General features: G+C 36.4%; 1 protein-coding gene across 1 annotated transcript; it reads left to right on the top strand.

The window, feature by feature from the left end:
* Positions 1 to 731: 731 nt before the first annotated feature.
* Positions 732 to 15,540, top strand: LOC117668469 (carbonic anhydrase 13-like). The gene is made up of 7 exons (XM_034422363.3): positions 732 to 977; positions 6,502 to 6,699; positions 7,620 to 7,738; positions 11,113 to 11,208; positions 12,222 to 12,284; positions 13,203 to 13,358; positions 14,084 to 15,540. Exons 1-7 carry the CDS (start codon positions 947 to 949, stop codon positions 14,195 to 14,197), a joined length of 777 nt encoding a protein of 258 aa, XP_034278254.1. The 5' UTR covers positions 732 to 946; the 3' UTR covers positions 14,198 to 15,540.
* Positions 15,541 to 16,713: the final 1,173 nt, after the last annotated feature.

Raw genomic sequence — 16,713 nt, forward strand, 5'->3', positions numbered from 1 at the left:
ACTGAATCACTGCAGCTTTTAAATTATGATTGTTAAATATGATTGTTAAGTGAATCCGGCTTCCCCCTTGATTTTGCTTGTCAGAAGGTCGCAAAAGACTTTGCTTCGCAACCCAGGACACTCATAATCATCATAAATACAAACCAATTTTCAAGCATCCAATTGTAAATCACCTGATCATGGGGATGTTGCAATGGTCGTTAAGTGTGAAAAATTGGTCATAAGTCACTTTTTTCAGTGACATTTAACTTCAAACAATCACTAAACCAACTGTTATTAAGTCGAGTACTATTTGTATTGATTTCTTGGGATTTTGCAGAAAAGAAAAGAATCCTTCAATCACTTTGTTTTTCTTTTAGGTCCCTGGGAGCTCCTCTCTCCAGAAGTCCCGGCACAATCCCGATCTGATTCCGAAGGTTTGCATCGCACTTTTTCCTTAACACGCAGTTGCTTTAGATGCTGCGATGCAAATGCTCACTCGCTCGGGGAGCGAGATGGGCGGTATCTAAGTTTGATAAATAAATAATAATAAAAAAGGCTATCTAAAGCCCCCCCCCCCACCGCTTTTGGAAAAGAGCCCGTCTGAAGAATTGAGCCCCCGAACGCAGCACCCGCGTAAACCGTGTAGCCTGAGGTGCCTTCCTTCCCCGAGCCGCGTAACTCCTTCCAAGTGACGTTGCCCGAATGGGGGCCGCTCGCTGACCGGCCCACCTGGAGGCCAAAGGGGGGGGGCGCAGCGACGGCTGGCACGAGGAAGATAAAAGGGCGTAGCGGGGCTCTGCTGGGCTCCAGCTTCTCACCCCGGGGAGAACCGTCGTCGTCCTCCTCCTCCTCCTCCTCCTGCCGCCGCCGCCGCCGCTGGTCTGCCCCCCTTTTGACACCGAGACGGGCATTCGCCTCTTTGCAACGCCTCCATCGCCTCCATCCCGTTAAGCAGACTAAAGTCATGTTACACTGGGGATACGAGGAAGACAACGGTGAGAAGGAGAGCCGGTGGCTCTCTGGGGGAATTAGGTGCAGGGGGTGGGCTGTCGGGAGACCCTGCCCGAGGGCCAGGAGAGGCTCTGCTCCCGCTGGAGATCACCGCCGCCACCACCCTCCTCACATGCCCACTTCTTTCCTCCTGTTGGGATGGGAGAAGGTAGGAGGGCTTCCTTCCTAGGCCTTTGCGCCTTCGAGCCTCTTCCACTAGACGTGCGACCTCTCTCTCTTACATTTCGCGTGTTTTCTTGGGAGCACGCCTGTTTTCCAACGAGACCGGGTTTACTTCCAAAAAAGTAGCCATGGAATTTATTACAACCGCGAAAAGAACATTTCTTTCTTTCTTTCTTTCTTTCTTTCTTTCTTTCTTTCTTTCTTTCTTTCTTTCTTTCTTTCTCTTCCTTCCTTCCTTCCTTCCTTCCTTTCCTCCTTCCTTTCTCTCTCTCTCTCTCTCTCTTTCCCTCTTTCTTTCTTCCTTTCTTTCCTCCTTCCTTGCTTTCTCTCTCTCTCTCTTTCCCTCTTTCTTTCTTCCTTTCTTTCCTCCTTCCTTGCTTTCTCTCTCTCTCTCTTTCCCTCTTTCTTTCCCTCTTTCCTTCCTCCCTTTCTCTCTCTCTCTCTCTTTCCCTCTTTCTTTCTTCCTTTCTTTCCCTCTTTCCTTCCTCCCTTTCTCTCTCTCTCTCTCTCTCCCTCTCTCTCCCCCTTGCTCCTCTTTCTCTCCCTCCCTCCCTCCCTCTCTTTCTGTCTCACTCTCTTTTTTTCTGTCTCTCTCTCTTTCTCTTTCTCCCTCCCTCCCTCTGTTATATTCCTTTGGAAGCCAAATTTCTAAAAAATTTGTAGAGGCATAGGTGCATTACTTTTCGTCAATTAGAGTACATTTTGTCTGAGTCTGGATATCTTTAGAGATTAAATGAAATTTCTTGATCATAAATTTGAAGCTGCAAAGTTAGACCAAAATGTAAAAATGTGTTTTAAAAGGATATTGCATAACAAATTATTTTTCATACTCAGCTATCTAATTCTTTTCTATTTAGCCATAATTTTGGAGAAAAAAAGAATGTTCATCAGCGATCTCCAAGGATCTGTGGAAACAGTAAATCACAAGTTACCTTAAATTGCTCCAATATTAAAGAAAGATAAAAAATCTTGATTTTTTAAAATTGCCCTTACTCTATTGTTCCTAATAAGACAAAGAAACAGCATCATATTGTCTGCATGAATGGTTTGGAGCATTTAAGATATGCTAAGTGAGATAAGGCAATTTATTGTTATCCCATATTTTGATTCTTTTTTGCTATATGTAATGTTAAGAATCACAATATATATTATTCTTCAATAAAGAGTTGTATTAATGATTTTTGGATTAAATCTCAAGGTTCGTGATTTGCACGAACCATTCTATGTTTCTGTTCTATCTCTGAGCTTCTGGATCTATTACATTAAAATTAATATCAGGGCAGGAAAAATATTAAACTGAGTTCACAGAGATACTTAAAATTTCATTTTAGTACAGGTCCTGTTCAGGTCCAATTCTTAAATGTCACACATGAATTCTGTTCATGTTGGATTTCAAAAGAGAAATGCATATTATCGTCAATACTGCTTTTTAGTTTTTTCTATGTTATAAGCACAGCAAATAAATATATCGTCCAGTTGGACCTGTTGAACCTGAAAGTGATTTTGAACAATGTGGAACGAATAAATGAAAGATTATTGGAACATTTATTAAATTATTCTGATATTAATATATTAATATTCTCAAATGCTCCTTCTGTAAAGACCCCTTTAATATAATATATATATATATTGAGGGGTTCTAAGTTCCCAAGTGTTTTGCTGATAAGTTTAGAATAACTCTGATTTTGTGTACTCTTATGCTGCCTGTGATAGACAGGATTTAGTAACGGATTTAGGAAGACTTTTTAAAATGTACCATGTCTTACTGGATGTGTACATACCACAGTAATACAGATAATGAAAGACTTCAGTTTGGGATGCTGTTGTCTAATCTCGATGATACAACAGACGTCCGTTTAGGAAGCAAAGTATTAAAGATAATCCTCCAGAACTTTGTGTCCTGCTTCATAAGGAAGAACTTCAAAAAAAGGTTACTAGAAGGCTGGGTGTTACATGTAAGAGATACTGCTTTGACGGACTAAGTAGTTGATGCATATCAAGAATATCCAACAATTAACATGTCAATCTTAATTTGTTTCCACTATCAGTGGGGGCTCCACTTTTAAAACGGTGTAGTTCCTAGGTTTGAGAACCTAACAATATCAAAGCTTTGTAAAACTTTGTCTTTTTATCATCAGTGACTCCAGTTGTGTTGTTGTGATCAAACAAACACACAAAGCACTTTTTGAAGTTCCACATTAATTTCCTGTACTTAGATGTTTTGTATTATTTAGGATGTGGCTATTTATTGGAAGGAAGATTTATATTATTAGCCCATACAAATAATAACTTCTTACATTTTTCGATTCACATTTATTCTGGTGAATAAATTATTCTTACATTCTCATTGTAATTACCCAGAATAATGGGTTACATTAATAACTTCATGCTTTCATTGAATTAAAAAGTTTGTGGTAAATCATTCCTATTATCACTTTTAGTAAACACAATGGAAATTGCTCTTGAATAAAATCTGCATAGGATTGCCCTCTAAATCAGCATTTAAGATTTAGTAAATTTAAAGTATTTGGTGAGCAGAGGTTGTCTATTCCTTATTTGATATACCTATGCAAGCATAAAGTTACTTAAGCAATCAGCACATTAAGATTTTGTATATCTTTTTGGATACTGAATGATAAATATTAAATGATATAAATGATCTTTCAGGAATGAAAAATGATATAGCTGACTCATTTTAGAAGTACAGTTTGACATTGCATATATGATATGAAACAGTGCAAAACATAATCTTGGTGGGGCAGAAATATGGTTGACGTAAAACAGATGGTGTGCAAAGAGGTGATAACGAACGTGATAATGTATTTTTTTTTCTCCAGAATTGGAAGCTTAAGGTTAAGATACTATTTTATTAGACTAAAGGACTTTAGGCAAGCCAATAATCTCTCCATCTCATGTATCTTACTAAAATCTTGATGAAGAATTTTGAATAATTTTTGGATGATATTGCTGATGGATTCTGACCAGAGTAATATAAAATGCTAAGCATGAATTGGATTTTCTGTGTTAGGAAATACAAAACATAGGTTTCAGGATTTCATAATTTCTTCTCTATCAATATTTGACAAATCAAACAGAATCCCTTGTGATTAAAATTCTGTGAAGGAATCTTGTGGTTAGATAGAAATCTTGCTTTGAACACTTAAGATAGTAGATTAATTAAAAACTGATTTTCAGACATTTCCAGAAAATATTACGAACAATTTCAAGGAAGTAGAGAAAATATGTAGGATGAGTACATTTTTTTTCTTGGTTTAAGAATTGTATTACACGCTATATAGCATTTCAAGAACTTAACTCCAAAGTAGGTAGGACCAGACTCTATTTGGGGCACACTGCATGCGGTGTTAGGATTTTTAAGTGCTGAAATCCATTTCCTAATCAGTCATTTTAATTGACCAAACTAAGTAATAATTTTAATTAGCAATTTTATGATGTTTGTGTGTCTATATTTTTCTTGACTGTACACTGCCTTGAGTCCTACGGAGAAAGACGGTATAGAAATATAATAAATAAATAAATAAATAAATTTTATCTCTTAATAATGAAAAAAAGAGAAATTTTTGGTACCACCCCCAAGGGCATAATGGCAAACTGATTTTGCATTCCTGCTGAAGGAGATCTGAACTTAAACCAAATTCAAAGTTTGTGTGACTTATTGGTGTTGCAATAAAATCAGAATAAGGCACTGGAGGAAAGTGTGTGTGTGTGTGTGTGTGTGTGTGTGTGTGTGTGTATGTGTACAGAGGTAATTATGCAAATACAGATCATAGTACATGTAAAATAGGTTACAAATGATTTATCAACTGACAACTGTAATGTGGTAAAATCTCACCAAATTCCAAGTTTGGCTAAAAGCATTTCTGACGACCGAAATAACAGAAGCATTTTCTGTTACTCCTTTCCCAATGCAGAATTCTTCACTGAATGAAAAAGAATAACAACCACTATTTCACAACCTATTGCTCTTCATTTGTGTTGAGATTACACTTCCTAAAATTCCCATTAATGTCAATCAGCCTGGGCAGGCTACTTCAGAGTAAGCAAGGCTGCCATTCGCTTGGTAGCCTTGATATTCTTAAATAACATTTCATATTATGGCTAGTGTGTAAAGCTGATCTAAATGCCAGTTACTCAAAATATTATTAGGATCAATAGCTGACCAATAGTTTGCCTCTATTATGTAACTGACAGATATCTCTCTGTTTTCCCAAGGATTGTACAACTACTGTTTTATAATGCTTTTTTGTTTATCATAACAGCAAAATGCCTAACATTTTTACTACCTTATAATTCTTTCATTTCTTTTGAAGAAAGCTGGAAAAATTAAACTAGGATAACAAGTGCAGTAAATATGCTGAGTATTTTGGTTTTATTTTCTGTTCTGCCCTAAATTGGTGTTTGTGAAATTTGCCACTTCTAAAATTTAACTCCTGGGTTAAGAAATATGTTCATAACTCATAATTCTGATTTTGCACATATGATAATGACTGGTAGACTGAGACCTGGTTGTTTTGGAATAAGTACTCAGGTATTTTAGGGGGCAAATGCAGGCAATACAAGTTCTGATGGCAATGTTAAGAAATCACCTTCTACATTTGAAAAAAATATATAAACTGTATGTACTAATGAGAATGCAATTTTTAAAACTGTTGTTAGTATTTCCCATATATAGTTCTAAGTGATATAGTGTAGTCTATCACCGCAATTCTGTCTTGCTGTATTGCATATCAGTTCTTTTGTGATAATGAAGTATTCTCTTTTCAAAGTGACCATACTATGTCAAGTCTGGAGATCAATATGTGGGCTTCCTAACTAGGCAGAGCATCTTCTTCAACCTTATCTGAAACTTCGATGAACCATTATTAATCTCTGTCTCTGAATAAAGCACTTTCTATGTTACTGAACCAAAGTAAAGCATTATAGTTGTGTGAATGACAGATTAAATCATCTGATGGGTAAATGTTCTCTGAATCTATTGCATGTGTGTTAATTTCAGGTGTTTGCTGCATTCCTAATGACCAGAATGCCTGGAAGTAGGCAGAAAATGAACAACTCTAGTGTTCTAACCTGCATCCTTGGGTATTCAATTCATTAGAATTAAGATATTTGTGTAGAGGGCTGTCTTTCAGCCCTCCAAAGATGATGGGGTGGTATATATTCCATCCCTTTAAATCCAACTATTTTTAATTATTTTATTTTTTTAAAAAAAAAGAAAAATAAGAAAATCCAGGTAGGTTCTTGTGCATTTTCTTATATGACAATTTCTTTGTCTGACTATACCAAATGATATTCTGTAAACAGTGTTTTTATGGTAATCTATTCTAGGACCTACTCACTGGAAGGAAATTTTCCCCATTGCTGATGGAGACCGGCAATCTCCCATTGATATTCATACCGAAGAGACTAAATACGACCCCTCCCTGCTTCCTCTCAGCCCCAGATATGATCCTTCCTCTGCTAAAGTCATACTCAATAATGGACATTCCACCAGTGTGGAATTTGATGACACTGAGAATAAATCAGGTTTGTTTTCTAGCAAATCAAGGCCTGATTTAATGCTCTATAACTAATTGTATCTAAATGATAAGGCAGCTATTCTCTAGAGAAGATCCTTTTACCTTATCATTTGAGGGACTTTCAGTTAGTTGTAATTTTCTAAATATATTTGTATTCAAATGAGCTGTCCACATCTTTCTTGAATATGATTTTATCTGATTGGGTGCAGAAAGTTGGATAGCTTCCTAAATGCCCTATTCAAAGTGGGCTAAATTCCTTTCTCAAACACTGCTTTCTCTCATCTTTGGCATTGTTAGTTTTATGTTGCTCTCATTTCATGGGAACAGTTCACATTTTCTTTGTGAAAAAGAAGAGTTTTTTGCTTGCCTTCTTTTTCTTTTGTAGAGTGAATAGCAATTTTCAGGACAGTTATTTAAAACCAGAAAAAAAGCATGTAGGGGAGATGCCAGACCTTTAGTGCAGAGGTGGGTTTCAGCAGGTTCTGACCAGTTCTGGAGAACAGGTAGTGGAAATTTTGAGTAGTTCGGAGAACTGGTAGTAAAAATTCTGACTGGCCCCACCCCCATCTATTCTCTGCTTTCCGAGTCCCAGCTGATCGGGAGGAAATGGGTATTTTACAGTACCCTTCCCCTGGAGTGAGGTGGGAATGGAGATTTTACAGTATCCTTCCCCTGCCACGCCCACCAAGCCATGCCATGCCATGCCCACCAAGCCACATCCACAGAACTGGTAGAAAAATTTTTTTGAAACCCATCACTGCTCTAGTGCTAAGCTGGAACTTCCAGCTATTATTTAACATTGAGAGATCCCATCAGTGTTTTTTACATCAATTTTGTGTTGGCCTTCAAGTAGTCTGAAAATATGCTTAAACATTAAAAGTTTCCAACCCTCTGTTTAACAATAAGAATCATTGTTATTTTTTACAGTGCTAAGTGGGGGTCCACTCACTGGAAATTATAGGCTGCGACAAATCCACTTCCACTGGGGGTCCAATGATAACATTGGTTCTGAACATGCCGTGGATGGAGCAAAATTCCCAGCAGAGGTAAAGTACTCCTCTGATCTGTTCTGAAGCAACAGGATTTATTTTTGCAGCATAATTAAAACTGTCCTTTCTGAGATGACTGGTGTGATTTCAGCAGTAAAAATTATTAATTTTCAGTGGTAAATTTTACTATATTTGCATGTGTTTGGTGCATGTGTTTAGTGATATTGGCCAACCAAAAATGTAGTTGGTCAAATTCAGGCAGGAAAATGTAATGGTAGATGAGAATTTTATTATTTAGTTGGAAAATTTTTAGTTCCTAATAAGTAAATTTTATAATTTAAAACTAACCTGGCCGGGACATTTTTACTATATCTTGAATACTGATCATATCCTTGGTAGTAAATTCCATGTACTTCCATGGGAATTATTCCCAATCACATCTACTTAGAAATGCACATCAGTGGGGTTTTCTTTAATTAAAACCTGTGCTTTTGATTATTTCTGGTTGCTGTGGAAAGTGTTTTTGGTGTGTTCTCAGTAACATTTCCATATTCTTTCATTTATGTATATTGCACAATATGTTTTTATTAGCTATTATGCTACTAGTGCATCTGTAGCCCATTGTAGATTTATTTTCCCAACTTGCCACATGTCTGTGGACACTGAAATTTTTAAAGGAATGTACCTTTTTGCAAACAGGTGGACAAATATGGGGAGTTAGCCAATATTCTGACCTCTCAGACATAACTGCTATGGATACAAATCTTCCTTTAAAATATTCCAGTGTTCACTGTCTAGTGACATGGTAAAACTGTAGTGTAAAACATGGAGGCCCCAGAATTAATCAGCTCTTTGGGTTCATATTGATGAACATCAGAACAAATAAAATAAAACTATATTGCAGGGGTGTCAAACTGGCGGCCTGCGAGCCAGATGCATCATGCATAGGCCGCGCCCACCCCAACTCCGCAAAGGGAAGAAACATCACGAAACGACATGTGACAGAAACATGATGCCGCAAGTTTGACACCCATGCTATATTGCATATCATTTCCTTCTTTGGGAATAACTACTGTAAAACTTTCTTGTTCATTGAAAATATAACTAGCATCAGAAGAGGCTTTGAAATAATAGGAATTGACTCAGCATTTAAATTCCAAGATTTCCATTAGGTTTAATAATTTTCTGCTTTCCTCCTTTTTACTTCACTTCTCAGCACACGGGAAGTATGTACTGATCTCAAATTGACCTTACATCAGTGGTGGGTTGCCCCCGGTTTGCACCGGTTCTATAGAACCGGTAGTAAAACCGGCGGGAGGCTCCGCCCACCAACCCCGACATCATCAAAAAGCTTCTGCGCATGTGCAGAAGCTTCTGCGCATGCACAGAAGAGCGCGCACGCGGCCCCGCTGCGAACCGGTAGTAAAGGTAAGTAGAACCCACCCCTGCCTTACATTTTACTAAGTTGCTTAACCAGCATAAACTTGCTGGAGGAGAATGAAGGTCAATTAAACATTTGGGAATGCCTAACCTGTAGTTACTAAGCCTTCCCTTTTATATTTTTCCACAGTATTTGCTTCAGAGAGAGTAAAACTCTTAGTAAAACAGACTAAAATGCTTTCTGTTGATGTTTTCAAAAAACCAAGGGAAACCACACTATTTCCCTGTTGGCTGATTTATTGGTGTACTGGATGGGCTTGAGACCATGCTGGGTGGAGATGAAGTGAGGTATATCTGTGTGGAACCAAATTCAAACACTGTAAATGTTCTGTTTTTATAATACTGTAACAATTCTCTCAGATAAAAAGTATAGTCTAGTTACAATCTCTGCCAATTTATTTTAATGTGTTTTCAATGTTGAAATGGAATTGCAAAAATGCTAAATGGAAAAGGCATTACTAATACATTAACATTTCCAATGATTGCTTTTCTCAACATGAAGTCCTCAAAAAGTATAAATTGCTTCTCGTTAACTAACATTAAGAGGGACACTTTTCTGTGGTGGTTTTTTTATATATATATATATATTTCTGAAATGGAATAGTAGTTTGAAATAGAAGCACATGTTTGTCAGTACTGTAATGCAAGGAACTGAAGATTCACAGAAATAATTTCCTTGATAAAATAAAGGAAGATAGAAAAATGCCTAAAATTAATGGGGGAAAATCAGTGGGGGGAAATAACATTTGCAGTGTTTAAAGACTTATGTTTTTCACAGGAACCAGGTGAGATGGAATATAACGAATTAATAAGAGGTGCTTAGAAAACAGATATATAGCTGGAAAGAAATAAGTTCCATCTAAGAAACCAAATGGAAGGAGAAAATATTTAGGAATGTTTAGTCAGTTTAAAAAGTTTTCCCTCTGCTGATTATCAAGAACCCACTAGAAACCCTACTGATTTTTTTGGGGAAAAAGACCCTAGATTTGAGAGAGTGTCAGGCTGATCATATGGTTGGAGACATGCCCAAAAGATCAGTGAACAGACGTACGGTGTTGAGATCCAGGAAGAAAAGGCTCTTTGGCTCAAGAATGCACCTCTGCCAAATTGGCACATGCTGGAAGAAAGAGCTGCTCTGCAAGCAGAAGACAACACTGTTCCTCTGGCAGATGATCTCTGTGGATCCAAAGTCCTATTAATCTGAGGCAGCCTATCTCCTGGACCCAGGTGTTTCCAACAGGCTGCGGTACAGGACTGCTGAGGATGATGCATAAAAGAAACAGGCCTTAAAAGATTTCTCCAACAAGCTGTGGTTCAAGAGCGGTGGTAAGACAAGATACAGTACATACATCCTTTAAAAGAGAAGCCACGGGCCATTGGGATGGGCCTCCCCCACAGTGTTTCAGGATTTTCTCGTGTCCTTTCTTGTTTGTTATTTTTCATTAATCTACAATAAAAGCCATTCCTGTTGAAAGCATTGGTTTCCTCTTTGTAAAACGTTCACAATATTTCAGGAGATAGATTGTCTAGCTTTTTAAAGTATGTGAGTGTTGACACCTTAAGAATCTAGATTAAGTGAACTGAGCCATTAGAACTTCTAGATGTTATTCATAATAATACTTTGCACCTACAAAGCAGCTTTCCCGCAAGGATGTTAAAGCCCTTGATCCAGTGTGTGTGAATCTGAGGATTTGTGAAAGAAAAATGAGGGTGGGAACACAGCTGGTGGGAGGGAGTGGCATGAGGATCTGCCACAGATTCTTATCATTTTTATAAACATGCCCCAAACTAGGACTGGCTAGAATGGATCTTCAGAACTTTGGACCAACGCGTGTGGAGCTTCCAAAGGACTACATGCATCAAGATGGCTTTTGGCTACTTGTAAAAAAAAAAACCCAATGACTTAGCTCCCAATATTCCATCATATGTTACAAACTCCTGGCTAACTTCATAAAGTGATGATTAATTGTACTTGTTTTCTTGCTTTTCAGCTTCATGTGGTGCATTGGAATGCAGATAAATACCCCAGCTTCGTTGAAGCTGCTCAGCAACCTGATGGGTTAGCAGTCATGGCTGTTTTCTTAAAAGTAAGGAAATAAAATGACATTCTTTCATTTCAAATGTGGGAAGCACATAATTTTGTCTGACAGGGCGAGGAACACTTTAGAGGTTTGAAAAGTGGTTGGAAGCTAGGCATAATGGCTTCCGGGGAGGGGGGGGGTGACTTTCACCAATTTGGGTGCTGGAGTCAATTATAGGCTCTCATACTTCAAGAATTCAATGATCCCAAGTGGATGGGTAATTTTTTTTTCTGGTTTTATTTGGGGAAGATGGAATTTTCTCCTTTTAAAAAACAAGCCTATTTATTTTATATTTACCCTACTTTTTTTTTTACTACTTCCTGTCTCCAAATGTTGAGAAATTAAAATTTGGCAATACAGTTGGGAATAGTTTCAGAGGACACAATGGATCACCTTGGGGATTTGAATCCCCTCCCCATATATACTTATTCATATTTGAATTTTTTTTCTTACGACAAATATCCTGAAGAATCTATGTGATGTTTTAGTACATACAAATATATTAAATATTATATGGAGAGCAAAACTATTTTTCTCAAACTTCTAAGGAACAAAAGCTTCCTAGATGCAGTTTGCTTTTGGGGAATGTGCATCCTCATTTACCAGAAGAGCCTTTAAGAAGATGTTCTCCAGAAAAAATATCTCCAGAGGTCTACCATACAACCCATGCAAATCTATTCAAAACTATATCTTCCTGGAATTAGCAAAGTTTATATCAGATAGTGTGAGGTGGATTGCATATTCATAATTGAACTTCAGTAATAGGATCATAATTATAGAATAACTTTCTATAAAACCTCCTATTTTTCTTACGTATTTTGACATTTTGACCATTGGAATTCCCTTTATTTTTTAAAATACATTTTCTTAATTGCATATATTTCTTCTTTCTTTTTCAACTTTCCAGTTAATCATTTTGCTGACAAAAGTTAATGATAAAAACCAGTAAATAAAGTTTAAAATCAATAAAACTTCATTTTCTCTCAGCCAAATAAACGATCTTATATTTATATTTACAGTTGGGTGAATGCAATTCACAACTCAAAAAAATCACAGACAAACTGGATACCATTAAAGTGAAGGTAAGGCAGATCAGGTCCTAGTTCTGTATATTCATATTGGGATTGCAATGGAAGGTTTACTATTAAAAAACTGTTTTAGATAATAGATGGCAGACCTGTCTATACTTTTTGTTGATTCACAGAGTTATGATTCCTTTGCTGGTAGTGTGGAAGACACAGAATCTCTATAAGTACAGATGATGAATCAAAATGCTAAATGTACATATTCTCTTTCCAGTTCCCCTCAGCTGCTTTAATAGAATACTGTGCAATAATTTCTACGGTTCTCCATACAAATAAAGTGCTTTAAACTTCTCACAAGCACACGGTCTCTTGGTATTTACAGATAGTCCTTGTTTAGCGGCCACAGTTGGGACTGGCAACTCCATTATTAAGCAAAGCCATCACTAAGTGAAACTGCAACTGTGCTCATGATCTTACTTCAGCTTTCCATTGCTTAACAGACCTGTGAAGATCATAAATGCTGTGATAAATCACAAAATGGTTACTTTTTTATCACTGTCATTAGCGGTAAACAGTTGCTGTTCAAGGCAGTCCTAAATGAGGACTACCTTTAGAAACATTAAAAACTGCCAGATTTTGGCAACAAAACGTGCAAAACCTTTAAATGGAAGTAGAGAAGATACAGAAAATGCTAATTCTGCCCTTTAAGTATTGTCCATATATTTGCAGCCCAGATCTGGTAATCCAAACATTAGAGTTTGAGAAAGGGCAAACAGTGCTGACAATGATATGCTGCTATGTAAGAACAACCATAGGATAAATCTAAAGATCTCTATGCTCATGGAGGCAAAACTGGAGAAGGAAAGGTATCTTTTGGAAGCAGGAAGCCTGTCAAGAAGTAAGAATCAACAGTGGAAGTTATATGCCACACAATGAGATTGAAGAGGACATTTGCTAATTCCTTCTTTCCTTCAGGGTAACCAGCACCGATTCACCAATTTTGATCCTTCCTGTCTTCTCCCTCGTTCACTGGACTACTGGACATACCTTGGGTCTCTCACAGTCCCTCCCCTTCTTGAGAGTGTCATTTGGATCATCCTTAGGGAGCCTATAAGTGTTTGCTCTGAACAGGTATATTTACTTTCCCATTTGAAATATCTTTTTAAAGGAGTTCTCATATGAATGTTTTCTGTTTATTATATTCTGATATCAGGAGTCTACATGGATCACCTATTAAAATCCAACTATGTTAACCACACGGTCAATAGAAAAAAAATCTAACTATGTGACTTATAAGAGTTGGCAATGACTATGTGGCTTATAAGAGTCAGCATTGATTTATATTCTGATATCAGGAGTCTACATGGATCACCTTTTAAAATCCAACTATGTTAACCACTCAGTCAATACAGAAAATCTATCTATGTGACTTATAAGAGTTGGCATTGACATATTTAATCAATCAATATTAACCATTAAGGTGCAAGTATAATAAGCTGCTGTATTCTATTTTGGTCCATTTTATTTAGGTGACTTGTCAAAATTGTGAGATAGTAAATGTGTGCTTGAGGCTTGTACATACTTAAAGTGCTTAAATGTTACAGTACAAATTAAATACATTCAGCTTATGTTTACAAATATTATGTAGGCACTGTTTCATAATAGGTCGTCATTCATTAACTCTGTCTTTGTTGTTGTTCAGTTGTTATGTCTTTGTGGGGCTCAATTATAACTAATTGCTCATAAAAAAAGCACAGGTTTATACTAATATATGTCACCAAGAAGAAAATTATGTGCATGTGGAGTGCATTTTTGGCATTCATTCTTGATGAATTTTGTACCTTTTTTATCCACAGCTGGCCAAATTTCGCAACCTCCTGTGTACTGGTGAAGGAGAGCATGCCTATTGCATGCTGAAAAACTTCAGACCACCACAGCCTTTAAGGGGGCGGGAAGTAAGAAGAAATTAAAGGAAGGATAATTTGCTATAGTAGTTGACACTGTTATGGATGCAAAACCCATTTAAAATATTGCCCTTATTTTTTTTTTAATTTGAAGCTTTCATTTTTAAATTGTAGGAATTTTGATGGAAAGATTTGTAAGTAAAGTAGATAGAGTAGGGTAGGGTAGGGTAGGGTAGGGTAGGGTGGGTTGGGGTAGGGTAGGGTAGAATAGAATGGAATGGAATAGAATAGAAAAGAATAGAATAGAATAGAATAGAATAGAATAGAATAGAATAGAATAGAATAGAATAGAATAGAATAGAATAGAATAGAATAGAATAGAATAGAATAGCCATTATTATGATTCCTGACAATGTCAATATACAATCTTGCCCCTATAAATCCCAAATAAAAACCTAGGGGTTTTTATAAAATAACAGTAAATGCAAAGTATGCATAAGTAGTGAGATGATAAGAAGAAATAGAACAGGAACTAAAATACTTATATCCAATCAGGATATAAAGTTTATTTTAATGATACAATATTTTTGTTCAATTATTTGATTCATCTATTTTAAATAATAGGTTTTTGGCAGTTTGACTATGTGAGAGAGGCAAGGCACTCCCTTTTTATTAAGAATATAATTAATAACGTAATATGTAATTGGATTGCAATACAATATAATCAATCAGACTTATTTTGAGTTGTAGTTAATATTACATTTTGTGGTCTGAATGAACTTCATGCTGTTATTCTATTGTAGTGTAGCATGTTAAGTGTGAGTGATAAGGATTCAATAGAAATAGTTAAGGGTTTGTGAATGAAATGACCTAAGTAGGTAGAAGATTAAATGATTTAATCTTCCACTCTGGGATTCTAATAGTTTATTTTCAAAACATCCTAGGAATTGTTGCTGTGTAAAGAAACTCAATAGGAAATTATTCAACTAATTGGACCAGAAAGCAAGAATAGCAAGACACTTTAAAAAATCAAAATCAAATATAATGATGGCAACATGTTTCTTTAAAAAAAAAATTATCAGTGATAACAAGGGTTTTGCCTCCATTCAGAAGTGAAGTTTGGATTGAAATGTGTTTGTTGAATTATATAAACTGTATGCTGATTGGTGGGTATTTGTATATAAAGCTGTGAATGATGGTTTGGAAATGGCATTGTTTCATATTTAAAAAAAACTATGGATCTTAATATTTTCATGCTATTTAAATAATTTCATAAAAGCGTTGTTAAGGAGTCAGCAGTAATTTTGAATCAAGGCAAGAAGGAGTAAATGAACAGTATTGGCCTATGCTCCTATGTTAGATATTTTTTAAAGAAAAGTTTACTGACAATAAATTAAGTTTTCTTCTAACAGTGTGTTAACAATTATTTCAAATAATAGCTAATCATTTAAATGCTTTCAAATTTACATATTTTTAAATCCTTAAATTTTCACATATGGAAAGATAGGCTAATTATTCTTAATTTAGCAATTGCAATAAAATATATGAAACTAGATCCAATCTGAAACTATAATGGGATTAAATGTAATTTTACAATTAAGAACAAGATTAATTGAACCACAGTCAGCCTTTTAGTCTAGTTACGTTTTCCTGAAAAGTTCCCATTGAATGTAATGGAGATTATTTTAGCATAAAGATCCATAAATATAGATAACCTTGATTTGAGGCTTCTCCTCAAATCATGTTTATTTAGTTTTCAAGTTAGAGGGCAGTCAGTGGGCCCAATCAACACACCCAAAAGAGGATTAGATATAGCTCTCAAAAATATAATGTAGTCTATTCATGGGGCTTAACTCCTTCTACATCAGGAAAAATGCTGACTATGGTTCAATTAATCTTTTCTGAGGCCAAGAAAATGTAGAAAACCATGTCTCTCAGGGCAATCCATTGTTTTAAGGCAGAGTGTCAAACTCACGTCATGGTGATGTCACGTGACATATCAGGACTTTTTTTCCCCTTCACTAAACCAGATGTGAGTGTGGCCAGTGCGTGATGCATCTGACCCAAGGGCCAGGAGTTTGACCGCCTTGTTTTAAGGGGAATTAAAAATAAAGAAACAGGTGGAATCAGGGAAATATGCATGATACCTACACTGTGTCTACTATGTGTGTGTGGCAGTGAATCTTTGTGTGTTTTCCAGCCTAGCTTGGGAAGAAAAAGCAAGTAGGACAGGAAATGACAACTTCATGACTTGCTGTTGGGAAGATGCCAACAAGATGTCCAATACAAGCCTAGCTTCCCTACAAGGAATATGGTCCCCAAACTCAAAATATTTGCCATAAAAATTGTTGATGCTTTGATCACACCACTGTGGTTGCCATCTTGGCTGCAAACTTCCCTAATGCCCCAGTTAGATGTTGGTGCTTGATACTGAGTCTTTGGAATAGCTCAGGACTAGCTGGTTAAACAACACAGTGGAAACAATAATCACTGTTGTTCAGGATAGTGATGTTAAACCTGTACTGTTTAATCAATAGAACTTATCAACAAACACCAAATATTGACTAGAGTATTGTATCATT

Source organism: Pantherophis guttatus, chromosome 3 (genome assembly GCF_059756535.1).
Source record: "Pantherophis guttatus breed Tessera chromosome 3, ASM5975653v1, whole genome shotgun sequence".
NCBI lineage: Eukaryota > Metazoa > Chordata > Lepidosauria > Squamata > Colubridae > Pantherophis > Pantherophis guttatus.

Excerpts from the sequence above, each read along its gene's own strand:
- LOC117668469 (XM_034422363.3), top strand. The coding sequence starts at position 947 with ATGTTACACTGGGGATACGAGGAAGACAACG. Across the intron at positions 978-6,501 it reads GGGATACGAGGAAGACAACG|GACCTACTCACTGGAAGGAA; the intron begins GTGAGAAGGAGA and ends AATCTATTCTAG. Across the intron at positions 6,700-7,619 it reads TGACACTGAGAATAAATCAG|TGCTAAGTGGGGGTCCACTC; the intron begins GTTTGTTTTCTA and ends TATTTTTTACAG.